We start from the raw sequence: 27,076 nt of genomic DNA on the forward strand, positions 1-27,076 counted from the left end.
CTACACAGAGAAATTGTTGAGATTCACTTGGGGTACTTCGATTTTTAAAAAGTGGTTAAAAAAAAAAAAGAATGCACTTTAAATGGCTGAGCAAAACAAAGTTACAGTGTTTGGCTTCAAAGACCTCGAGAGATTTAAGTTATGCTTCATGTTATACAACCCTTAACTACAAACATTTACACACAATGGTTATAGAATCTTCTTCCAGTAAAGGTCTTATGAAGCCTGCAGAAATGCTTCCTCAAGAGATATAAGATACGCATTGATTTATAAGATGTTCTTTCACGGGTTAGGTGGCAAGAAAAGTTGTCCTCTATAGGAGATAAACAGACTTTTACTTTTAAGGATAAAAGAAGACTCTAGGGCTTCCCTGGTGGCGCAGTGGTTGAGAGTCCGCCTGCCGATGCAGGGGACGCTGGTTCGTGCCCCGGTCCGGGAAGATCCCACGTGCCGCGGAGCGGCTGGGCCCGTGAGCCATGGCCGCTGAGCCTGCACGTCCGGAGCCTGTGCTCTGCAACGGGAGAGGCCACAGCTGTGAGAGGCCCGCGTCCAGAAAAAAAAAAAAAGAAGACTCTAAACGCTACACTTAAGATTCCATGTGAAATTGGCAATTAGTATGGTCAGAACCAAGAATGTAGACTAAGTTCAGATAGAGAGTTATTATTAAATCTATAAAAATTTCACACTACATATTTCTCACACTTTCCAAATGAAATAGAAATCTGTTCAGTCATATCATCAATTTTATTGATACTTCATTAAAATGTATTACAAATAAATTCTATGAAGACTTGAAATTAAAAAAAAAAAGATTGATTTGGAGGATGAAGAAGGTGAAGCTACATTCAGTGGGAACCACTGTCCCCTCACATGCTGAGCCCTCAAACCTGTCATCAGTGCCAGGTCCTCTTGGGGGGAGAAAGACTTCTGGTCTCCCGTGGAATAGAGGTCTCAGTCCCACCCTGGACTGTCGTAGTGACAAACCTCTAAAACCAAAGCAGGGCACAGTCCTCTCAGATTGCTGAGAAGAAATCTTGAAAATGGTTCTCAATGCCCACATCAAATGAGGAATCTCATGATCAAAGAGCAGCCTGTCACAAGAAGACATGATACCAGTTTGATGCCGCGACCCACCCTCCACAAAGGTCAAGGAGAGTTTTACGTCATTTCCCAGCAGTTTGTCAAACCTGGTTTGGTCCAAACAGGGATGGACCAGACGTTGTACGGGAGCTCAGCCGCGCCAGGGGTTTGCATTCCTGCTTTTGATTGCCACAGGGCTGGCGGGCTTCCTTCCCTCTGGCTCCCTCTCTCAGGAAGCCGTCCACAGCTGCTGGTCACTTGTCACACCCTATCCGGGAGGTGGCAGCATTTCAATGGTAAAGCAACAGATCCCCAGGCTGTGGCTAAGACTTCAAAGTTTGATAGGAATTGTGTCATTATTTCCCAAAGAGTTAACTCCATCCAGCTACAGTGAAGTAGTAATGGGTAAAGGCTTGTAATGGGCTATAAGGAAATAATGGGACTTCATACTTCCTATGCTAGATTGGGACAATTCCAGGGAAAATATTTATAGCAGGCACTCAACAAACATTTATTGCATATACCAGGCACTATGCAAAATCCTTAGAAATGTCCTAAAGCAGACAAAGAGATTTGTTTTAAAGTTACACTCACACCCCTGACCTTTCTTTCCAGAATGTTGTTTACTGTACCACTTACTTTACTTTTTCCCCAAATAAATGAGTACCCATAGCCAAGAAAAACTGTTCCCAATACCAAAGATATGGAGACTAGTTGTCCAAGACTGGGGTCTGCCTGCAAAATTCGTGCCTGCCACCTGGTCTTCAAAATCACCTGAATCTTAGGCTCATCTGGTAGAAGACTGAAACTGTTCTCTAGCCCTCTCTTGAGATCCAGACCTCTATATTCAACTGCTTTCTGGACACCTTTACTTAGATGTCTTAAAGGGACATCAAATTCAACTTGTCCAAATGGAATTCACGATCTCCTCCACCTCCACCTGGTCCTCCTCCAGTGTCCCCTCATCTCAGCAAATGACGCCATCCGCCATTCAGATGTATAAGCCAGCGATCTAGGAATTACCCTCCAGCCTCCTTCTCCCTTCACTCCCAGACAATCCATCACTCAGTCTCAGCCATTCTACTTGTTAAAATATTGCAGGGACCCATTTCTATCTTTGTATCTCGATCTCCACTTAGTTCAAGCTGCCATCATCTTTCACCTGGATCTCTGCAGCAGACTTTTGACTGGTCTTCCTGCATCCTCTTGCCCTCTTCCATCCTTCCTCCAACCTGTAGCTTAAGTGTTCTTTTAAAGACCCAAATCTGATCATTTCACTATCACTAACATCCCAGTGGCTTCCCGTTGCTCTTTAAATACAGAGGCAGATATGATACAGAATTCCTGGGGAGGCCAGGAGAGACCAGGGACACCCTGCTTACAGATAACCTGTTGCGTTCTTGCTGTAACAATATTTTTTGTAATGACTAATAACCTTGCTTTCGTTTCTGTGAAAAGGAGACTAGATCACTTTAATTTCTGGTAACCAAAAAACTGCAACCCATACAGTTCAGGAGGGGGTAATTAGCCTTCTGAATAGAAACTTTTCAAATATCCTAAAGACACTGTAATGAACATCTTGAGTCAGGTGAGACCCCAAAGATGAATTAGCCTAGAGCTGAGTGGGCCAAACCTGGCCTGCCACCTGTTTTCGTTTTTAAAATATTTATTTATTTATTTGACCGTGCTGGGTCTTAGTTGTGGCGTGCGGGATCTTTAGTTGCGGCATGTGGGATCTAGTTCCCTGACCAGGGATGGAACCCGGGCCCCCTGCATTGGGAGCATGGAGTCTTAGCCACTGGACCACCAGGGAAGTCCTGCCACCTGTTTTTATAAGTAAATATTTATTGGAACACAGTCACACTCATTCGTTTGTATACTGCCTATGCCATTTGCACTCCAATGGCAGAGCTGAGTAGTTGCGACAGATTATATGGCTTGCAAAGCCTCAAATACCTGGCCATTAATAAAAATGGTTTGCTGACTCTGCTCTAGAGGTTCTCCATTATGGGCCGCACATTAAAATCACCTGCAGTGCTTTTAAAAGGGATCAACTCAGAGATTCTGATTAAATTGATCTGACATGGGATCCTAGTATTAGAATCAAAAACTTCAAAAATTTCCCTAGGTAATTCTAATATGCAGCTACAGTGGAGAATCACTGATATAATCCAGTCTCCTCTCACAGGTAAGTCGGCCCAGATGTCAGGATATGTCTCTTTTTTGTAATGAATAACAACTACTAATATCTACAAATCCCTGTAAAGCACATCCATCTACATGGTCTCATTTGATCCTAGAACAAATCCGAGGTCCAAAGAGCAAAAAGCATTACTGTCCCTGCTTCACACATGACAGAATTCAGGCTCAGGGAAAAGTCACGTCCCCAAATCTCCTATTTAGTAAAGAGAAGCTAACACTCACGTGCAGGTCTTTTGAAACAAGTCCACTGACCACTGATATTAATTGTACAAGTTACATATTTATATTTTATTTTGGCCAATGGAGTCCTACCTGCTTTCATGCTCTCAAGACATAGGACCATACCTACCCTTCCCAGAACATTTAGATATCTGCATTCCTAAAGCAGACGATGCTCTGTGGAGTCCCTAGGATTCCTCAAGGTCACTGTGAGGGTAGAGTGAGGAGGAGAGGATTGCATGCATGCAGGTATGCATGTGTACATCCAATCCCCATCCATCCCCACCTCAATTCAACCAGAGCAGGCATATTTTTTACCTGTTCAAGTATTAGGGTTCCACATACAATTCTATTTGAATCAGGAGTTTCACCTCTGAAGACCACTGATCTGGCTCTGACCTTAGTCCGCAGTTTCAATCCAAGGTGGCACAGACACTGCCCCCGAATTCCTGTCACTTCTTACATCATCAACAAGTTCTTCCCTGTTGGTCTAAATGAAGTCCAAAATAATAGTTTCTCATAATGCCAATACTGGTATTGTTTTTTGAGAAATCAGACTTATTTTTAGTAGAACAGACATCTGTTAGGGTAACTGAAGTTTCTTGTTACTGCTTCCTGCCCACCTCATGCATCCCATATAATCCATATTGGGAAAGCATCATCCTCATCCACTCCCTCTCGCTGGGCCACAGCCATTCTCCTGCCTGCTCACTATGTCTGCCTCCAGCATAATCCACTGGTTTTCCACCTTGTTTCCACTCTTAGGCTTTCCTTTCCTGTGGAAGTGAGGCACCGATGATGGGAAGTGGGGGGCGAGGTGGGAATAAGACATATTCTTGCATTTCTTCATGTTTCCAGAGGGGAAGGAACTTTTACTCCCCTCTCTACAGAGGTGAGAAACCCTATAGTGGGCAGAACACATCCAGCTTTTCATTTTGTGACCTTATTTGCACCTTTCCACAAGAGGAGGAGTGACTAACCTAACTGGTCAGAGTCCAAGATATTCAAAGGGCTGAGTTTTTATCAGCATCAGTGCCTGAGTGCACAAGGTGTGCTGTGGTCCTGAACTGTGTCCTCATAAGTCAGGGTGTGTTCTCAAACCTGGCAGGAGGATTATAGTGAGAGGGAATAGGAAGCCCCCACTGTGTAGATACATTTTTAGTTCCAAGAATGACAGAGACACTCAGGGTTACACCCTGGCATGACCTCATATTTCAACACTTATTTGAGGAGGCAATTACCAGTGAATCCTAAAGTCTAACTGCCAGAAGCACCCTATTGCTCAGTAAAAGCACAGTCCCTAAAGCTTAAGACAGACACTGTAGCCTTAAATAAACATGAGACATCTTCACCTTCTTATTTAACAGAGTCATGTCTCTCACTTTACTAATTCTCAAAATATATGGTTCCTTTTTACATACATACACAAACACTTTTAAACATAAATACCAAATTCAAGAGAATCAGATGGGTAGATAAATTTAGGAAGCCAAGAGCACAGAAGAAAAGGCCAGTCACCAGATTTTACAAATGATCATCTGAACTCCTTCTCTGGACATTCAACTTGATATATTACCCTAAATATCCCATGTCACATGGTCCACAAGGTCTTCCTTTAGGATTCGGAAGCAATCAATAGCCATACTTATCATTAAGATGGGTCCTGCCATCTCCACTTTGGCCTAGATCAGAGTAAAAAGCAGACAAAAAGCAAGCATTTTAGTACCTAAATTTCTATTAATTATTAGTATATTAGAAACCCAATCCATAGAAAAAGCAACCTGTGATAAGCATATGGGAAAACAAGCATCTCATATATTGCTTTAAGGGTGTAGTAGGAACATAAACTAGTATAATCCCTAAAGAATGCAATTTATAGTCTCTTAAAAATGTTCGTAGCCTCTGATGCAGCATGTTGACGTTTAAGAATTTTCTTCTACAAGTACACCTTTACATTTGCAAAATTACACATATTAGAGGTTACTTATTGCAGACTTGTTTGTAATGGCAAAAGACTGGAAACACAGTAAATAGTCAATGAGGAAACTGGTTAAATAAATAAAGGTATATCCATACTATAAAAAAGAACTATGCTACCATTACAAAAAAAAAAATAAAAGAAATCTATAAGTAGCTATGGAAGGACGTCCATATATTATTAAGTGCAAAACAGTAAGGTATAGAATATGCTTCCATTTGTGTAAAAAAAGTGATGAAATATTATGTATTTTATTGCTTACATAGGCATTTTACATTATATATATAAGAAGTCATAAGAAACTGATATTTGGTTGTCTTTAGAAAAAAACTGAGTAGCTAAAGCACAGCTAGAAGATTTTTTTTTCCCCACTTTAGAGAAAATTTAAAATACATGCAAAAGTAAAGAGAAAAATATAATGAACCTCCATGTACCCAGCACCCAGTGTTAACCATGATCAACATGTGGCAAATCCTGCTTTATCTCTTGCCCCTCCTCTATCTTCCCTCATCCTCCACCACTGGACTATTTTAAGGGAAATCCCAGGTATCATTCCACCTGTGAACACTTCTGTACATATTCCTGGAAGACAAGGACTTTTTCTAAAAATATAACTCAATATCACTCACACTTTAAAAAAATTAACAATAATTTCCTGGTATCATCACATATCTAGCTAGTGTTCAAAATTATCTGACTGGCTTATAATTTTTTTTTAGTAATTGTTTGTTTGAATAAAGATCCAAACAGAATACACAAATTATATTTGGCTGATATGTCTCTTTAGATCCTTTAATCTACCCAGAAGGGAGACTTTTCCACTACATACTCTTGTAATGGTCTTATACTGAACCTTAAATATATATTACCTATTCAGAAACCTAAATAAATAAATATTAGAGGAAAAGAAAAGTAAAAACCATCTACCTTCAGGTGGGACCCACACACAGTAATCTGGATCATCTTCTGGATAGTTGGAGGAAAGTGTCAGTGGAAGCTGCAAAAACAGATAGGTTATCTTATTCAAAAGAATTTTAACTCTAAGAATTATTGTCCCTATCCCCGTGAGCAAACAAAAATTAAGAGAGAACAGTTTCCACTAATGATCTTGACATAAGTAACCAAAAATGGGGAAGCATTCTCTCTCTGAATCTTGATTTTTTTCCACAAAGCCTCAACAAGCTGATTTTCAGCCAGTGAGAGTGATGTTTTTTCTAAAAGAGGCAGTCAAGACAGGTGTGAGCTCTAAATGATATAACCTCCACAAAGGAAAATTTGACATTTGCCTTTTGATTCAGGTGCAGAAAAGTTAACAAAGCAAGTCTGACTGCTATCCTTTGAAAGGCCTGTTTGAAAGGCTTGTTGGTGGCCATCTGGGAACTTGGATTTCAAGAGGGCTCCCACTACCCTAACTGACAAAGAGTGGCCCACTGGGCCAAAACTGTTTGTAAAAACAATGTGGTTTATGCTGAACACCTGCTTTCCTTCTAGGACAATGGAATTTGGGTAGATGCCAGGCAGGGGATACCTATGTGATCAGTACCCAGTATAAATCCTGGGTACTAAGTCTCTAATGAGCTTTCCTGGTTTCACAAGTTGTCACTCTTTGTGAGGGGAATTAAGCACATCCTATGTGACTTCACTGGAAAAGGACCCTTGGAAACTTGTACCTGGTTCCCCGGACTTCACTCCATGTTCCTTTTCCCTTTGCTGGTTTTGCTTATTATTCTTGTGATGTAATAAATCACAACTGTAAGTTCCACCACATGCTGAGTCCTGTGAGGCTTCTTGTGAATTACCTAGCCTAAGGGTGGTCTTAGGGACCTCCCGACACCAATTCCACTTCTGGGAACTTCCAGTATCCATATAAATTATATACACATAAGGTTATTCATTATAGCACTGTTATAATAAAAGACTAGAAAGAACCCAAGTGTCCATCGATAGAGTACACCCACACAGTGGGAAGCTCTCAGTGCACTGATATACAATGATTTCCACCACAGGTTTAAAAAAAAAAAAAAAAAAAAATCACAGTGTAGCATGCAGTATATTACATTCTATCTTTTGTGTAATAAAAGGAGGAAAATAATATATTATTCAAATGTCTTTGTATGGCATATCAGGATATGAAGAAAGATTCACAAATTAATAAAAGAGGTATGTGAGCAATCATAAAGAACAGAGTAGACAGAGACAAGAAGAGAGAATCCAAAAAATAAAAATTCAAAAATAAAAATAAAAGAGCCCAGATTTCTAGAAGAGGGGGTAGAAGGCAGCTGGGAATTCTGCTAAAATAATCCCTGGATTCACTCTTCTGGACATGGCCCATGGCAAAGGGGTTCATTTTTACTTCCAGAGAAATGAAGATTATGACTAAAGCACTTACTTTGCCTAGACCAGGAGCTTTCTTTTTCTTCAATTCATCTCTGCTTTTCTCATATTCATTTTTTGATGCTAATTTATGAAAAAGAAAAAAAAAGAGGCAACAGCTATTTCAGAAAAATAAAATGGAATAGAAAAATTCCTCCCTAAAGAGCATTATAATTATTGAAGAAAACATCAGAGTCGAATTCTCAAAAATTCCTTCTACTACTGTAAAGACTATACAGAGAGAACTGTCCCTTCATTAATAACCTTAGTTTTCAAATCCTAAGCTTAAATTTAATCACACCTTTCGAAAAGGTAAAGGAAAATGGGGCTGACTTTACTATTTTACAATTTAATCATTACAGTTAAAAGCAGTAGAAAACCGGAAAAAAACAGTCCTTTTAATAGACCAACCTTTCAACCAATTTATTTTAATAATGCTGGAATCACCCCCATGATAGGCACATATTCAACTCTGGGAGACGTAAAATTGTAGAGAGCTTTGCATGGCCAGAGGGAAACATGAAGGCATTAGGTGCTTTGGGGGTCGGGGGGGGGAAACCCAGGAGACAGAGGAGGAAAAGAAAGGCAAACAGGATGGCACTAAACATGAACCTCTCATATATTCCAACTCTGTCCACAGCCCTGGCAGCAGCATCTACCCAGTGTCTGCGCCAGCTGCCACCCCCTCCTCTCTGACACCAGTCGGCTGCCTGTGTGTGGTGCAGCAGTGGAGTCGCTGTGCTACTTGCCTGAGGGTTCCTCACACGATGCAGCTGTCTCTCTAATCTCTTGGTAACCTTTATTCTGTTCCACTTGGCCGAGTTGAGACACGTTTTCTATAAAATGCAGAACCAAAGCATATTGTATTACTTAATTCGTGGTGGGGAATGAAGAAAACAAATCAAAAGCAAGAAAAGCTAAGTACCTACATAATCATCCAGTTTTACTATCATTAGCTTCAACTAACCTTAATAAGGTTTTCAATAAATGTGTCTCCAGAGGTCTAACAGAGAACCACCAATTTTCCACTTGAAAAACTGGCCAACTCTGAGGTAAAACTTTTTAGCAATACTTACCAAACCCTGAAAAATGTACATATTCCTTGACCTAGAAATTCTACTTCAAGGAACATATTCGAAGAAAATAATCAGAGATGAGCACCAAGATTTATTATATACAAGTATGTTTATAATAGCAAAAATTAACAAATAACTTACATGTATAATAATGTGGAGGTAAGTAAATTATGGCACATTCATGTGATGGACCACTTTGCCCCTTATTAAAACCACATTTTAAAAGACTATTTTAAGACATAGAAAAAAATAGGTTATAAAATAGCATGTACAATACAATCCCAATGTTATTTTATAAATAAATAAATTAATAAATAAATGAATGCCTGGAGTAATCCCTAATCAGCTGCAGATTTACTAATTAATGTATCTTATAAACCAAAATTTTAAATCTGCTATTTTTAGACACATATTTACTTCGGTCCCTTAAACAAAAAAATACAATACTTACTGCTCGTCTCCCCACTGACCTGTTTATGTGACACCCTTACAATGGGTGGATCAAAGATTAGACTCTGAAAAAAGTATGTGTAGTACCTTTTTTGAAAAGGCCAAGCATTGTGCCAATAACAAAGGAACATGCAAAAACAAAAGATTTACTTCTCACAGATGAGGAAACAATAACTTTTCTGTGTCTAAAACAGCTGAAGGTGACTCAGGAGAAGGTCTACATACCAGGCCTGGTGTTTTTACATGGACTTGCCTGGTTTGTTTTGGAAGTCCATATGCACACATTCCCACACACGTTTAATGCCAGTGTTTTTTGCTTTTCCTCCTGCTCCCTATTTTCTGTGCAGTCTTAACCTTGCTAAGCAGTTTGGCCAACCTGCAGGAAAATAACCCCTGCAGCTGACAAGGGTTAAGAGGATACTAAAAAGATAAACAATAATCTCTGGGAGTGGGAGATTCCCCTTTTCTTCTTTGGACTTTTATGTATGATCCAAAGTTTCTAAAAATGAACATATATGCCTTTTATAATCAGAAGAAAACATATTTAAAAACTAATCAATTCCCTCTTTTATATTTTTCATCAGCCCTTTGTTGAGGTGGGTGAATACGACATGTCAGGTTCTCTGCTAGGTACCATGGGCAAAAAGATGAATAAGGCATGATGCTTCCTGAGAAGTACATCCAGTGGGTACAATTATGTTTAGCCTCTGTTTTGGGGGATGGGGGAAAAATGAATAAGGGGAGGCTTACCCCGAGACCACCTAATCAGACTCCATCATCTGCCCTGTTCCACTGCCCTCCAATCACAGAGTGGCAGCAGCTCAGGACTGTTCCACAGCTGCTGTGGTTTCAGATTCCACAGCTTTCAACTTTCCATAATTCTGGAATACACTGGAAATACTTGCCTTTACTTTACAATGAGGATAAATAATGACTGGCAATCAAAGAAAGACCAGGAAAGTATGTTTCCACAGAGTCAGCTGTATCACACATCACAAAGTGTCACAAAGCCAAAACGCACAGGCAAGAACTGGCTTTGCTTTTTCAAACCTATCCACGATGAATGCATATGCCCACTGAATAGCACAGGAAGGAGAAAGAAGACATTACCATGATTTTTTGTTTCTTTAGAACATGTGAAATCTGTGGGAGGACCTGCTTCCTGCACTGCTCCTTCTGGCTCTATCTCCTGCTGTAGCCTACTGCTTCCCGCCTCCATTTTCTCCTTTTCATGCTCCTCCTTTTCTTTCTCCTCTTGCTCTTCTTCCTCCTCCTCCTCCTCCTCCTCCTCTTCCACTTCAGGCTCATCCTTCATTCTCATTAGAGTTGGAGGGAGTTCTGGACGCTTGGGGGGTAACTTCTATGAGGGAAAAAAACCCATGAACAAGCAGTTCTACAATATGACAGAGACACATCTTTTCAAGGGGGTTAAGCTAAATGAGCAGAATGTCTAACTTCTCTAGGCGGATCAACTCTGCCGAAGTTTGTTGGAAGGAGGACTTTCACGTGAAATATTATCCATCTATGAATCCTTAACAAGTATGTTTGTTAATTTCTAGGGTCAAAAGAACATTAAGTATGAAACACTTGAAACATCTTGTAGGGAACAAAAACATTTATTCCAGGTACGATTTACTGAGTACCAGCTGTAGGAATTCTGTCCTGTTACCCCTCATGATATTAAATTCATTACAAATCTTAATTCATTACCAAATCTCCTAGGGAGTAAATCAGGCACACATTTCTAAAAAATAAATCATTTGTGCAGCTTTTTCATTTTAGATTTAACACAATTTCAAGGAAACAAGATATGTAAATCAGTAAGACAGATCCTGAAGAAAAAGAAATGTCTTGAATAAGGTCAAATATTCTAATCAAGACCTTTCAATAAAAGTAATTATTAGAAAAAGTTAATCACAGCTTAAAGAATAGGAAGAAGGTACCAAGTATATGTTAGGTATAACATTTTTTAAATATAGGATTTAGCTCAGTAATCCTAAGGAAGCTTTTTAGTAAAGAGTTTTTCTTCTGACTAAAAGACCCTCTCCCCACCTCACAGAAAAGCCTCCATCACAGGTAAACCACATGGTGCTCACTCAGGACACATGGTTGGGACTTCAGACCTCTGCCACCAGAGGACAGTTTACCCTAATTCAAGGTGTTATGGACTGAACTGTGTCCCCCCAAAATTCATGTTGAAGTCCTAACCGCCAGTACCTCAGAATGTTACTTATTTGGAGATAAGGTCTTTAAAGAGTTGATTAAGTTAAAATAAGGCTGTTAGGATGGGGCCCGAATCCAAAATGACTGGTGTCCTTATAAGAAGAAGGAAAGCCGCCAGAGTTGCAAGTGCACAGAGGGTTGACCATGTTAAGAGGTCATCAAGGTAACAAGAGGGCAGCCATCTGCAAGCCAAGGAAATCGCCCTCAGAGGAAACTAACCCTGCTGGCATGTTCATCATGGACTCCTAGCCTCCAGAACTGTGAGAGAATAGATTTCTTTTGTTTAAGCCACCTAGTGTGTGGTATTTTGTTATGGCAGCCCTAGCACATTAACACATAAGGTTATGCTCTTTGGGGTGATGAAAACCTTTTAAAAACTGAATCTATAAATAAGGATGTACAAAGAGCAAAAACATACATCAGTGACGTATTAGAGGACAGTAGAAAGATCACAACTCAAGAGATATAAGACCTGGATTTGATTGCATCTAGTTACTTAATGATGGTGTGATCTTGAATTTAACCTCTCTGACCCTGCTCCTCAACTGTGGGCGGTAATAATTCCCACACATCATAAGGTGTTGGAAGGATGAAACAAAGTAAGAAAAACCATATGGCAGAACCAGGTGTAGAGATTATGTTACTACCAAGTGTTAGTTGACTGAATATTACAACATCTAACCACCAGGAAAAAAAGCAAAAAAACCCAAACAAACCCAGAAACCACAGGAGACCCTTTCTTAAATGCAACATTGATCACAAATTAATAAACTGGTATTCTAATTCACAAATTGGTTACATGCAAATTGATTCACATGAATCGATTCATCAATTCTTAATAAGCCTAGGCTGAAGAGAAAAATCCAAGAACCACGTCCTGGGAAAGATGTGATCATACCAAGCCCACAGTCCCTTTTTACATGACTGTGGGATGAGTCATCTGAGTTTTGAAAAGAAAAGAGATAAATTAGCTCAGGATAACTCAAGAGCTAAAAGTTTAACACCTTGACCCACAACTTACCCCTATTGTTCCAGTTTTTAATTTGAATTTGCTTCCTCCTTTCATGGCACCAAAGAGAGGCAGTGTAAGCTTTTTAGCTTTGTTTTCTCCATCTGTAGCCTGACTTTCAGTTCTAGGAAGAAAGAATAATTACCTATTCCAGTGAGGCCAAGGTTTTATCTAAAAATACCATGGTAAACAAACTTTTGGCACCATAAAGCTTTCCACAAAGTGAACATTTATGCATACACGAATAAGAAAGAGGTATTCAGGCCAGCAAAGTCTGAATGGACAACACTGCTGATTGTCACAGACACAGAGTATTAAGGGCAAGATAAAGATACTACCTTAGTCTATCAATTTACAACATGCTACATGACTTCACATTCATAAAATGATGCCTACAGTACACAGGTCGCTGGCAAAGGAGAATACACAGGCATGCCCCATCCCCACTAAATGGCAGGAGATGGATCCATGGTGTAAAGCCCTATTTGCCATCAACCTCTGAAGAGGACTCAGTGCTTTACTTACTTACTTACCTGGAGGCCACACTTATCATAACCACACACAACAGCTCTGAGCACAGAAGTTTAAAAAAAAAAAAAACGTATGTGTAAAGGGTGCGGGAGGCAGGATATCCTGTGTAGTGAGTAACAACAAAGACTTAATGAGAGACCCCACAACTGGCGAGCTTGTCAATGTTCTCAGTGGCTGAATATAGTTATAAAAGCTAAGCACATGAGGGTAAAGCTGAGGAAGAGCAAAGAGAAGAGATTGTAGAAATTAGAAAAGAGCAAGGGAAAAAAGAACAAAGCAAAAGCAAAACAAAAAGGATGGCAGTTGAGTTGACACGACACTCAGAGAGTAGGCAGAGGTGACAATGACAAGATAGCATGAGGAGAAAGAGGGGAGAAAGCCCTATGCTTTCTTCACATTGACTACAGGACAACCCTGCCTTCTGGAATATAAGGACAGCACTGGCCCTCCTGGCTCACAGGGGCCCATACAAGAAACTGACTACGCTGCTCAACCCTGAAGCCCCATTTCCACTCCTGCCTTCTTTTACCTAAGTCTTACCCCCTCGGTGGTGCTCTTGAGCCTAGCCTCACCCCACTTCTGTACCAGAGACAGACCCACTGCCTTGCTGAGGCCATCAGAGGAAATCCTGCCTGCCTGGCCTTAAAGACGCTCTGTCAAACATCCCTCACATCCCTTCCCCCACAAGTGTCAGGAAATGTGGAAAGGCAAAGGCAAGAGCAACACAGATATTTTTCAGCTCCATTAAATAGCTTGGCTGGCCTGGAGGACATGCAAAGACTCCCAGAGGAGAAGAAAAAGTAGAAGATGGGATCACAATCAAGAGTTGCTTGTGGGTGGAGCAGGGGTGGACTTAGGTAGGAAGTTTAGAAGTTCAACCCTCAAGCGAGAAGAGGAGGAAGAAGATACACAGCACCTGAAGGCCAGTATACAAAGTAAGAAAGGGAGGAGGAACAAGGCAGACACACAGACAGCAGGAGGGGAGGCTCTGGAGGAAGCTGATGTATGTCTTCTAGCTCAGAACACCTCTCAGGGCTGACTTAGCAAATTAAAGGATTACAGAGTTGGAATTAAAACTCACTGTTAATTGGTCTAACCTGGGCTATGGCTCCTGAGTTTTTACCTTTTCTCCACAAAAACGATGTCACAAATAGTTGCTAAGTATATCAATGAAAGTAAAAATTACGACAATGATAATACATATGCCAGCACTTTATTAAGTGCTATTCAGTTAATCTTTGCAACATCATTATTCTAATTTACAGATGAGGAAAGTGAAGATCAAAGAAGTCACATAACTTGCCTTAAAATTCCCAAAGACTAATTGACAGAGCTGAGAATGAAACGCAGTAAGTCTAACTCTAGTGCTAATCTACCTCCTCACTGTCAGTAAGGTAACTCAAACATCATTTGCGGCAAATAGACTTCTGTAGACTGATCTATGCATCACTGTATTAAATATCCAAACTACATATAAATCTTTGAACAAACCTGCTAGTAATTTGGGGATACATCTTCTGTGCAGATGATCAAGAGCTCCAGAAACGGTTGGCCATTACATTTTTGTAAACAGAGGTGCCTCTCAACTGATAGATACTCATCTATGCAATGCCCCCAGCATCAAGTTACAGGTTTTGTACACAGGGGTGAGGGGCTGAATAGACGCTTACTGACAACCTAAAGCAGCACTGTCCAACAGAACTTTCTGGAATGATGGAAATGTTCTCTGTCTGCGCTGTCCAATACAGTAGCCACTAGCCACATGTGGCTATCGAGCACTTGAAATGTGGCTGATGTGACTAAAGAATTGAACTTTTAATTTTGTTTAATTTTAATATCACATGTGACTATTGGGTGCTGTCCTGAACAGCAAGGACCTAAAGAAAACAAGAAACCTTCTATATTTAACTACGTTCATAAGTGAGTGAACGTACCTATAGGTAGTACCACTTTTTGAGATGCCCATCTGGATTGTGTTTATTGAGGGTTGCTTACTTCTACAACCACCTACTCAACATTTTCAAAATTTGCTGACACCACATAGAAGACAATTTAAAAATATTGTCAAGTTGAAAGACTGGATCTCTCTCTCTCTCTCTCTCTCTCTCTCTCTCTCTCTCTCTCTCTCCCTCTCTCACACACACACACACACACACACACACACACACACACACACACACACACTCATAAATACTAGCCACATCTGGGAAAAATTATTCTTAAAATCTTGTTTACAAATTACTCAAAAATCTTCCGGATGTCTGCAAATGGATTTGGGTTAATCTCTTCCAATAATTTCCCCAAAATCAAAGTTAACAATAAGATCAACTTCAGGGGATTATGCTTTTTCCCCTTTTTAAGAAAGAGATTCCACTTTAAAAAAGTATTTAAATATATTGAAGAGTTATCAACTGGTTCTTAAGAATGACAGATATAGGCATTAAAAGGACGACCTGTACTCATATCTCTTCATCTGTGGTTTTAAAATCATAGATAAAAACGGTATTACATTGTAGTATTTGTATTTCTCTTATTATGAGTGAGGTTGAGTTTATATAGTTAAGAGTTATTTGTATTTCTTTTTCAGTGGCCTTTCAGTTGACATCCTTTGCCTATTTGTCTCTGGTGAATAGGTCTTTATATATTAGGGAAATTAACCTTTTGAGCATGTTGCTCTTTAAAGAAGTTTACTCTGCACTAAAAGTATTAAGTAAAAATTTAGAGCCCTCCAATGAAACAGGAATCAATACAGTTTTCCTTAAAAATCCTGTAGTGGTCTAAATTTCACAAATAAACTGGGTTTTTAGTTACTCCATGAAACCACTGCCTTCTGTGCTTTAAAGAGTTTCTTATAGTCTGTTTCTAGTCCATAGTGATTACCTAAAAAAATAAAGATATAATTCAAAATGTTATCTTAGTGAACATGCTTATTTAAAATTCCAAGTATAACTAAGACTTACTTTTTTAGTTCTGGAATCTCTGCTGGCTTTACAATTTTTATCAACCCTTTAAGTCTCTGCTGTTCTTTTCTCAGTTCAAAAGTTCTCAGGTGAAGTTTCTTCCGGGACACACCATCTAATGCATTCCCTGATTTCATTTCTGACATGAACGCATCTAAAGAGTCCTGAGATGGTGACTCTGATAGAGCTGTCCAAGAAAGGGATAATACATGTTTAGAAAGATGGCACCAAATATTTTAAAATTCAGCCCAAGTTTCCATAGAAAAGTCACTAACTTAAAGCTGGACAGAGGACATTACTGATATTAGGAATAAGGAAACTGGTTATACCTGGGAGATCTTAGAAAGTCACTTTGCCTCAATGGGCTTCATTCCTCTCATCTATTAAATAAAGAGGTTGAACCAAATAATTTATAATGTTCTTTCTAGTTCTAAAATGCTATGCTGCTCCTTAGAAAGGCTCCATATCCTTTAAATCTTACTAAACAATGTAGCCTTAGTACCTAGCAAAGTGCACTACACACAGTAGGTGCTCAATAAATATTTGTTTAATGAGTCATTACCTTACCTTTGCCGGAGGCTTTCAGTCTCTCAGAAATTTCAGAGAGTTCCTTTTCAGCATCATTTAACTTTGCAACCTGTAACACCCAAATTAACAGGGTTAGCAAATGTTTTTCTTCTTTCGAAATGTGGTAGCTTTCCTCTTCTTCCTCCTCTTATTTTAATTATTGTGACAAGTTTTAAGAGGATTAATTCAGAAGTCCATTTAAATCTGCTCCTCATGGAGTTAACATTTTTCATTTGTTTATTTAAATCTAATTGAATAAATATCTGAATTAAAGAATCAAGAATTAAACAGAAGGAATGTACAGAACACAGACCTTATTTTACTCAAAAGAAAGAACTCAAAGGACTTCCCTAGTGGTCCAATGGTTAAGAACCAATCTTGCAATGCAGGGGACGCCAGTTCGACCCCTGGTAGGGGAACTAAGATCCCACATGCCTCGGGGCAACTGAGCCCGCATGCCACAACTAGAGAGCCCACATGCCGCAACTAAGACCCAACGCAGCCAATAAATAAATAAATATTTTTTTTTAAAAAAGAAAGAACTCAAGGCATTTGTTTTCATCGATGAATCAAAACAATAGATGTTAGATAATGTTTTAAGCTTGAATACTACTTAATATAGTGAAAATACAGGTCATCTTATGATAATTTCATGAAGGATACACGGTTTAAAACTACAGGCATAGCTCATTTACAGAGCTTTACTTTACTTGCACCTTGCAGATATTGCATTTTTACAAACTGGAGATTTGTGACCACCCTGCATTGACAGAAAGATGGTTAACATTTTTTAGCAATAAAGTATATTTAAAATACACATTGTCTTTTTAGAGATAGTGCTATTGCACACTTAATAGACTATAGCATACCTTTTATATGCACTGGGAAACCAAAAAGTTCGTGTGACTCACTTTATTACAATTTTCACTTTATTGCAGTGGTCTGGAATTGAACCTGCAGTATCTCTGAGGTGTGCCTGTATTACCAAACTACACTCTTCAAAATTCCTTTCATGACTCTTGGCTGCCAAAAGCCTAGAGTCAATATCACCTCAGAATGTCCCAATTTGGAACTTTTTCCTTTCTTTTTTTGGGGGTAAGATCATATCCAAAGAATGCTCATTAATGGATCACTACCCACCTAGAGATAGATACAGTCTCTAGCAACAAGCCAAACTTTTTTCCAACTTGGATAAGACTAGCTGTTTGTTACCATCAAATTTACAGATCACAAAAATTATACTTCAGTACTAGATTTCACGCTACTGCTTTAAAAATTATAATTATAAAACAAATTTAAATAATACATTATTTTATTTAAAAAATTAAACCACAGCTACTTCTATAAATAAAACTTGCCAATGATTCGAAGGTCTCTGGCTTCTCATCAATCTTCCCAGCCTTCTTCATTCGGTTCAGACGCTTCTTTTCAACCAGGCCAGTCCGATCAAGAAATGTGTCATCATCACTATCATAAAAGGCAACCAATGATTCGAAGGTCTCTGGCTTCTCGGTTCAGACGCTTCTTTGCAACCAGGCCAGTCCGATCAAGAAATGTGTCATCATCACTATCATAAAAGTCTTCATCTTCCCAGTTCTTGGCTTTCCTTTTCCGAGATACTAGAGGTAGATAAAATAAATGATAATGAAGCAGTTTAAAAAAAAGAAAAAGAAAGAAGGCAAGTAGACAAGCAGCTTAAAATATCACCATCAGTTATTAAAAGAGAGGATTCAACAAGCTGCCAAACTACATATAAAAACAAAGGGCTAAACCTTGAAGACATTATTACAAGTGAAACGAGCCAGACACAAAGACACATATTGCTTGATTCCACTTACATGAGGTACCTAAAATAGTCAAATTCAGAGAGACAGAAAGTAGAACACTGGTTACCAGGGGCTGGGGGGAGGAAGAACAGGAAGTTACTGTTTAATGGGTTCAAGGCTTCAGAATGGGATGATGAAAAAGTTCTGAGATGGACAGTAGTGATGGTTGCACAACATGAACATATTTAATACCACTGAACTATATACTTAAAAATGCTTAGGGGCTTCCCTGGTGGCGCAGTGGTTGAGAATCCGCCTGCCGATGCAGGGGACACGGGTTCGTGCCCCGGTCCGGGAAGATCCCACATGCCGTGGAGTGGCTAGGCCCATGAGCCATGGCTGCTGAGCCTGCGCGTCCGGAGCCTGTGCTCCGCAACGGGAGAGGCCACAGCAGTGAGAGGCCCGCGTATGGCAAAAAAAAAAAAAAAAAAAAAAAAAAAAAAATTCTTAGGAACTTCCCTGGTGGTCCACTGGTTAAGACTCCATGCTTCCACTGCAGGGGCATGGGTTCACTCCCTGGTTAGGGAACTCAGACCCTACATGCCGCGTGGCGTGGCCAAAAAATAAATTAAAAAAAAAATTTTTTTTAATGCTTAGAATGGTAAATTTTATGTTATGTATATTTTACCACAATAAAAAAAAAAGTTAAAACAAAGGGCTAATTTATTTAATGAGCAAAAGCTCTCAAAAATCAATTAGCAAAAAAGGAAAAAGATAAATGAGGAAAGGGCCAATAATCCAAAAGAAAATTTTAAAAATAATAAAAACAGTTCACAAAAAATGAAATACAAACGCCCAACAAACATTTGAAAAGATGTTAAACATTTTTTAATAATTAAAAAACACAAACTAAAATAATGAGATACCACTTCTTACCTATTAGACTAGAAAAAACATAAAAAGATTAATAATGCCTAATTTGGTAAGGATATGGGGAAACTGACTCTCAAACAGTTGGCTGGAATGCATATTGACACCATCTTTCTGATGGTCAATCTTACAACAGCTGTCAACATTAAAGATGCAATTAATCCAGCAATTCTACTTAAAGGAATTTATCCTATACATATCAATGAAACATTGTAACCATGAAAATCTAGAAAGCCCATCAACAGGGGACTATGGTAGCTATTACTTTTTTGTCTACCCTATGTCATCTTACTCCCCTTGTTCTGGTAAAAGTACCCCCTTTCCTCTAGAAAATTCCTCCCCCATTCCATCTGGATTAGGGGTAGTCATGTGACCAGAGCCAGATCAATAAGAATCTTTCCCTCATAGTTACACTTAGATACAGGGAAAAAGAGGCTCTCTTTCCAGTAAGGTTATTAAAGAGAGAAGATATAAATCCAGAGCTGTAAGCATCCCTCTTTTCCACATGGGGTAAGAATCTGTCTGCAAAATAAAACCATGCATTCATGAGACAGACTCACTCACAGATACACATATATAAGTTGTATGTGTCCTGGTGATACTGAGTTCCGGTTTTGTAGCACTAAGTTCTGCTTCCAGAACTTGAGGTCCTGGTTCATGCAGTTCTTCCTTCAGGTCCTGTGAGGTACTCTTCCCAGCTTCTGCAGCCAATAACCTTTCCCCCTAAGCTAGTTTGAATTAGGTTTCTATTATTTGCAACCAAAACAGTCCTTATTAATATAAACCTGATTATTTCCAGGTTAAGACGGTACACTGAACACACATATCTAATTTTGTTCTCTCCCCATACCCCACTAAAACTGCAGCAAAGAGATCTTTTTTTTAAAGACATTCATCTACAAAGACAGGGAGAATAGTAGTGGGGACAGTAACACCAAATTTTTGGAAATTAAAAAGCAGACAGATAAGTGGAAACTAACTTAGCAGAAATAAAAAATAAAAAATGGATCCTAAACCAACAGTGGGGAAAGCTGAGAACCAAACTGATTATACTACAGAATCCTCAAAAGGATCTGGAACTGGGGCTGGACAGTAGTGCTAAAATAAAGAGGACTGAGTAAAAGCTGATTGAGAAAAAGATCCTTCTCCCTGGCTACTCACCTCCTTCCCACCCCCAGGAAAAACACAGAGTTTAAGACAGAAAGTCTTTGAACTATGGGTTGACTAGTACAATTGAGGGCATGGGTACTACGTTCAAAAAACAGTACTCTCCTGAAAACAGCTGAACGTTGAGAACACGCTCAGCCATCTCCACCACGCAGCGCTAGGAATGCTGGCAGCCAGTCCTCTCCCTTCATGCGGGAGACTGGAAGAGTACTCTCTGGGGAATCTTGCCAGCAGAAGAAGGAAAATCTAAGGATACTTACATGGAGAGTTCCCCAGCAAAAGGCCCACCCACATCATTGTATAGTGTTCCTCAAACTTAACAAGCCCCACCTATATATTCCAAGCTGCCAACCACATTTTTTGTCCCTGTATAAGTATCTACAACTAAGAAATACATGACATCCGAGAAAAACCTCTACCATGCACGATAGATACCAAATAAACAAAAAGAAAAAACAACCTGGAGAAAACAGATTAGCAGAGAGATGAGACATTAATAATCCATGAACAACAAGAGGATATTATGTTTTAAAAATGAATATTCAAAGAACAAAAATGAGCTTTGGAAATTAAAATCTTGATAGCAAAATGAAGAGAGAAAGATAAAGTTGCAGAAATATCCCAGAAAGAACAAAAAATACAAATAGAAAAGAGAAGGGAAAAAAAGATAAGAAACTTAGATGATCGGTCCAAGAGGTTCAATATCTAAAATAACAAAATTCCAGAGAACAGAGAAAACAGAGGGATGAAATGATGGAATGGCACAATTCCAGAAATGTTCCTAAACTGATTTCCAGATCAAATGGACCCAACAAGTACCCAAGGGAAATGGATGAAAATATACCCACAGAAAGGTACATCATAGTTAAGTTTCAGGGCCTTGAGAACAAAGGGAAACTTACAAACTTCTAGTGAGGGGGGGAAAAAAAGATGACATACTAGAGATCAGGAATCTGAATAGTTTAGGACTTTGATAGCAACACTGGATGTCAGGTAAGAGCAATGCCCTCAAAGTTGTGAAGGAAAATTACTTTCAATTTAGAATTCTATTCCCAGCCAAACTATTAACCAAAAGTAAAGCTAGAACAATTATATTTTCAGAGTGGAGGGTTTAATAAAGTTGACTTGCTATATATCCTTTCTTAGGAATCCACTAGAGGATGTCCACCAAAACAACAGTAGACCAAGAAAAATGGAAGATGTGAATTCCATTGAAGATTATATCCATGCCCCCTATTGTTGTACCAGCTTTCTTTCTATCCTGCCAAAACTACAGAAAGATGTGCTCCACTAAAACAAGGGAATAAACCAAGAAATATGAGAATCTGAGAATCACAAAACAGAAAATCCATCCCTGGAGAATGAGAAAGGAAATCTTAAGGAAGACAGCAAATGAAGTCCCAAATGACTGTTCTGCAGCAGGCCTAGAGAGTGGTCATCCTTAAAAGAATGAGAAGAGTCCTCTTCAGGAGAAATGTCTCCAAAAGAGTCAGAACTGATAAATTACTTAATGTGATTGACCATATGGAAAAACATACTGAAAGGGGTGGGAAGAATGAGTAAGAGGTACCAAACAAATCAAACACATGAAACACATACACAATTATTAACTTTAGAAAAACAACAAAAAAATAAAACTGCTCAGTTGTGACTAATATTTGCATAAACGTAACCATGTAAATATCAAATACTAATTTAAGTCAATAGATAATGTTTAAATGATTCAAAATATAATAGCATATTCATGTTTTTTAGAAATATGAATTTTTTTAACATTTTTTATTGAAGTATAGTTGATTTATAATTCTGCATTAGTTTCAGGTGTACAGCACAGTGATTCCATTTTTGTTTTTTGGTTTTTGCAGCTTATATTCCATTACATGTTATTATAAGATACTGGATTAGAAATATGGATATTTTTAAAGGCCAGAAGAAATAATTGAAAGAGTTAAAAGCCTTCTAGGGATGAAGACTGGGGAGGGGCAGGACAAAGAACAGGTATATTTAGTTATAAGCCTTTGGTAGTTTTAAATTATATGTAAGTTACTTTGCAATAAAATTAATTTTAGAATAAATAAAAAATAATTATATACCCAGATAGATTTTTTAAAAATAAAGTAAATTTAATGCAATGACATGGGTAATGTCCATGATACATTCTTATGTTCAAATGTCACAAAAGAATACTATAAGTAACATAAATGCATTTGTGTATGCATGGTTTTTTTGGTTAAAGGATCTACTTCTGAACACACATCTATAGAAAATGTCTGGGAGAATACAAATAAACAATGGTTACTTTTGGGTATGGAGATAGGGAATTTTTTCTTTTCACTTCATAGAATTCTGTACGATTTACATTTTCCCCCTAAAAAGAGGTTTTGTAACCTTATGTGTTAAATTTCCCTTCCTTCTTTCCTTCTTTTTGTTTTTTTTTTTTTTTTAAAAGAAAAGTGTTCCCACGTACTCACCTGCCTCCTGACGCAGCAATCCCAAAGTATCAAGGATTCGACAAGCTTCCAGTGAGCACTGGATCATTGCCTCTTTTTTCTTTCCTGAGTGAATAGCCTCAGCCACTAGCTGTTTTCCAGTTGAATCATCCACAGGTAATCTGCATTGGTTTGGGGCGAATTATAGCACAGCACTAAGCTCCAATTCTCATGAAAAAAATTAATATTTTATGATAATAGTCATATTTTTTGAGATGGCTTTTTAATCTCTCAGTTCATTTTGTTCTATCTTGCCAAGGTTGGACTTCAAATCTTTTCCTTCCACCTTTTACTCATCCCACCCTAACCCCAACGTGTTACTAAACTATCAAGGTCCAAATTCAGGAATAGGCTAAAATTAAGATTAAAGTTGCTCTTTGGGTTGTTGTCTGTAACCATAAATTAAACCTGAAATTGACCACTTTCCATAAATGGATGTTAAGAGAAAAGAACATACCTCACCCTGCAAAGCCAAGTGCTATGACCCTGTTCATCAAATTCATATTCTAATTCTTCTCCTGTGGGAGGAAGAAAGACAAAACAATTTTAATAGCATCTGAAAGTTACTAGTTGATACAAAGGGAAAAGACAGCAAAGGTTAAGTAAGAATATAAAGTTCTCATACCACATTGAATACTAAATTTCAAAGCATTTCACTTCCTATTCCTAGGACTTATTATCTGATAATAAAATTAGAATGAGCCCGAGGCACAGAAAAGCCCAAACTCAAATCAAAACAACTCTCCATACACAGGTTTGTCCCCTATATATGAGCTTTCATACTTATAAGTTGTAGACTTAGTGTTAATTTATCATGCTTGCCTAGTTTTTAGAAGCATAAATATTAAGTGCAGAATGCAAGCAGTTCATATATATATTTACACTCATACACGCGCACACATACACATAGATGTTCTCTCAAAGCATTTCTACTGAAACTATTCTCTGCGGAAACATTCTTTAAATCATACAAAGTGAAAATCCATGTTAAGAGTTACAAAAGATCAGGTGAATTAGAAACAAAAAAATGACAAGAAGTTGGGTCAATCTCCCCACCACCCCAGTCCTGAATCTTTTGAAAAGAAGGGGATGAAGTCAGGCAAAAGTACTTCCTTTTTTCCAAGATGTGAAAAAATAACAAAATTCTTACTATTTTCAAAATAAACCTGAAGCAACTGACCACACAGGCAAGAACTGAACAAGGAGGAGAGCAGATAAATTACAGCATTTCTAAGTATCTGAAGATCTGGAAAACCACCCTGTTGTGGATACATTATACCGGCAGTGTCAGAATCTGTTTACATACCTTCTCGGTCAAAAAAACCTTGGAGAGCCTTTTTTGGATCCTTTATATAAAAGGCCTCTCTTTCCTGCTGAAACTCTAAGACAATGGGGTTCTCTTCAGCCTCATCCTCTACAGCATCTTCTCCTACAGGATACGGGAAAGAAAGAAAAGACAATCAGACATAAGAGACTATCTGAATGACACCCATTATCCCTTCAGGCTGAATAAAGATACAGTTATCAGTGATGAAAAGAAAGGTGGGGCTGGGGGGGAGGAGGACAACCACAAGACCATCAGTATGAACATCTTCAGGTATTCTAAATTGTGTGACAAGTTAAAACTTGTTTTCATGGCACCTTATTTTTGTTCTCCATCACTATATGTATTGATATTTTAAAAGCAAAATTACCTACCACATTCTCTATGTAAAAAAAAAAAAAAAAAAAAAATGAAGTTCCTCAGCCCAGCATTCTCACTCTCTCACACCCAGGTCTAATACTTTGTCTTCAGTATAATTTCCCAATACTTATCATATCCACCAACAGACTGGTCTACTTAGTACTCCATTACAATCATCAATCCCTGCCCCAAATACCACCCCAATGCTCAGCTTCTTAAGGGCTTCTTTTCCTTTCCTTCAAGTCCCAGCTCAAAACCCTTCTGTTTATAAACTTACAAACTGTCCCAAAGATCTGTTAGTGCTGCCCAACAGAAATATAATGAAAGCCATATATGCAATTTACATTTTCTAGTAGCCACATCAAAAAAGAGAAACAGGTGAAATTATTATCAAGGAATCTACATAAAAATATTATGAATATTTAACATTCTTTTTTCACACTAAGTCTTTGAAACCCAGTGTGTATTTTACATTTACAGCACATGTCAATTTGGACTGGCCACACTGTAAGTTCCCAATGTGGCTGATGACTACCATATTGGATAGTGCAGGTCTAGGTCCTCAGTGACTGCTCCCTTCTCTGAACCCTTACCCTAGCATACTAATGGTTGTTTGGCACTTACCACAAGTAATTTCATAATATTTATCTGTCTTCCCAACAACATAGTAAGGCCATCTTCTAGCTTTTCAAAATCCTAGCTCCTGAATACCCATCCTCTAAAATGTCTGGTGTTATGGAAAATTCAATTTATTCCTCTGATTAGATATTTTCACATTTCAGGGTATTTACACAAAGTATGAAAAATTCAAAAGAACTCCTATACTGAATAACATTCTGTTTTATTTGATTGAATGTAGTTTCACCCCCTTTAGCAATAATCAGTACTTAATTAAATAAATTTTAATGGTTAAAAATAATAAACTATACGCGGAGGAACTTTTGAACAAAGGAGTGCACTGTAAAACACATTAAAAGAAATCAATAGTGCCCATAATTCAATTTTTTGGCATCAGAAAAGTTAATAAATCTGAGTTTGGGTAACCTAATGTGCAAACTGTATTTGTCCTATCTATCTCAAAGAACCGTGAAAGCTGTATGATAAAAAGAAAAACAAAAAACCCCAAACAAAAAAACACCAAAAAACATTTAAGCATACTAGTAGAAATGAATTTAAAATATTAAGCTCTGGCAGCAATTTTGATTCCTTACCCATTCCCCAGGTGCAGCCCATTTCATCATCTTGACTACTAGTATTTCTCTTTCTTTCAGCTGTATCCGTTTCCTCTTCTTCATCTGAGTCTTCTCCCAGCATCTTCTTCTCCAACATCATTTGTTGCTGCTTGCGCAATTCCTTCAACTGCGTTACTGTCAACTCAGATTCTGCCTCTCGGTCTTCCTCTGGTCCCTGATGGATCAAGCAAAAGAATTCTTTTACAGTTGATTGTTGAAGTCACTTTCAGAAATATGGTAATGTGTACAGAGGTCTGGAGATGAAGGGCCAGATTCCTCCACTTTTGTAATCGCTGACTGAGACAATCTCCTTCCTTAGTGAAAACTTAACGAGCTCAGGAACGCAGCCGGGTGCACTCCAGAGACTGCAATTCTAGGTTTTTCTACTTACCTGAAAAAGAAAGAGCCGGGTGCTGCCTCCAAAGCGAAGAACATGCCCGACGTGGACCCGACAATAAGTGCGGGGGGGGATGCGGGTTTTGTTCAGAAAAGTGCCGTGGGTGCTTCCCAAATCGTAGAGGTAGAAGCCAGGCCCTTGGCCGTCGCATTCTGCCTCGGGACCGGACACCCTGTGCTGCAGCACAGCGTGGTAGCGAGAGACTCACCGAAGGAGGCTCCAGGCACACGTCGCAGCTAGCGAGCCTCCCAAAAAGACAGCAACTCATCCCTTTCAAACTCCGGGTGCCAAGGATGGTGCCGCCCTTCAGTGTCTCTAGGATGTAGGGGGCCGTGGCGGGGCCGCCCCACGGAGGCTCTCGGTAAGGGGGAGCCCGGGCCGGGCCGCCAGTGGAAGGAGCCGCTGTGGGGGGCCGCGGCTGCTCTTCCGCTGGACCCCTAGTCTCCCCGCTGTCCAGCAGGGCTGGCGGGACTTCAGGCTCCGCGGAATCGGAGTCCGGCAGCGCCGTGGGCCTTTCCTTCTTTACCTCCTCAGGGTTTGAAGGACTGGTGGCTGGGGTTTTGCCCCGCACCGCCGGGGGCAAGGGCAGGCCTGGCTTCTTGAAGTCGCCATTAAGTTCCTGCGAAGCCAGCGGCTTGGACTGAGAGGGACTAGCAGCCATCATCAAATGCGTGCAGCCTCGAAATCTGTTCCTGGGAAACCTCACCCCCTCGGTCTCTACATTCCTCTCCACGCCTCCCTCT

The 27,076-nt window shown here is 39.1% G+C and overlaps 1 protein-coding gene across 1 annotated transcript; it reads right to left on the reverse strand.

Moving 5' to 3' along the window:
* Positions 1-567: 567 nt before the first annotated feature.
* SLC4A1AP (solute carrier family 4 member 1 adaptor protein) lies at positions 568-27,076 on the reverse strand. The gene is given in 16 exon segments (XM_024118932.3): positions 568-5,183; positions 6,407-6,476; positions 7,869-7,936; positions 8,602-8,688; positions 10,489-10,738; positions 12,623-12,734; positions 16,102-16,288; positions 16,669-16,738; positions 18,027-18,123; positions 18,224-18,287; positions 23,003-23,142; positions 23,478-23,538; positions 24,327-24,449; positions 25,916-26,111; positions 26,328-26,537; positions 26,539-27,076. Coding segments are annotated over 16 exon segments (2,244 nt in total). The 5' UTR covers positions 26,998-27,076; the 3' UTR covers positions 568-5,133.

The sequence above is a fragment of the Physeter macrocephalus genome, chromosome 12 (assembly GCF_002837175.3).
Source record: "Physeter macrocephalus isolate SW-GA chromosome 12, ASM283717v5, whole genome shotgun sequence".
Taxonomy (NCBI): domain Eukaryota; kingdom Metazoa; phylum Chordata; class Mammalia; order Artiodactyla; family Physeteridae; genus Physeter; species Physeter macrocephalus.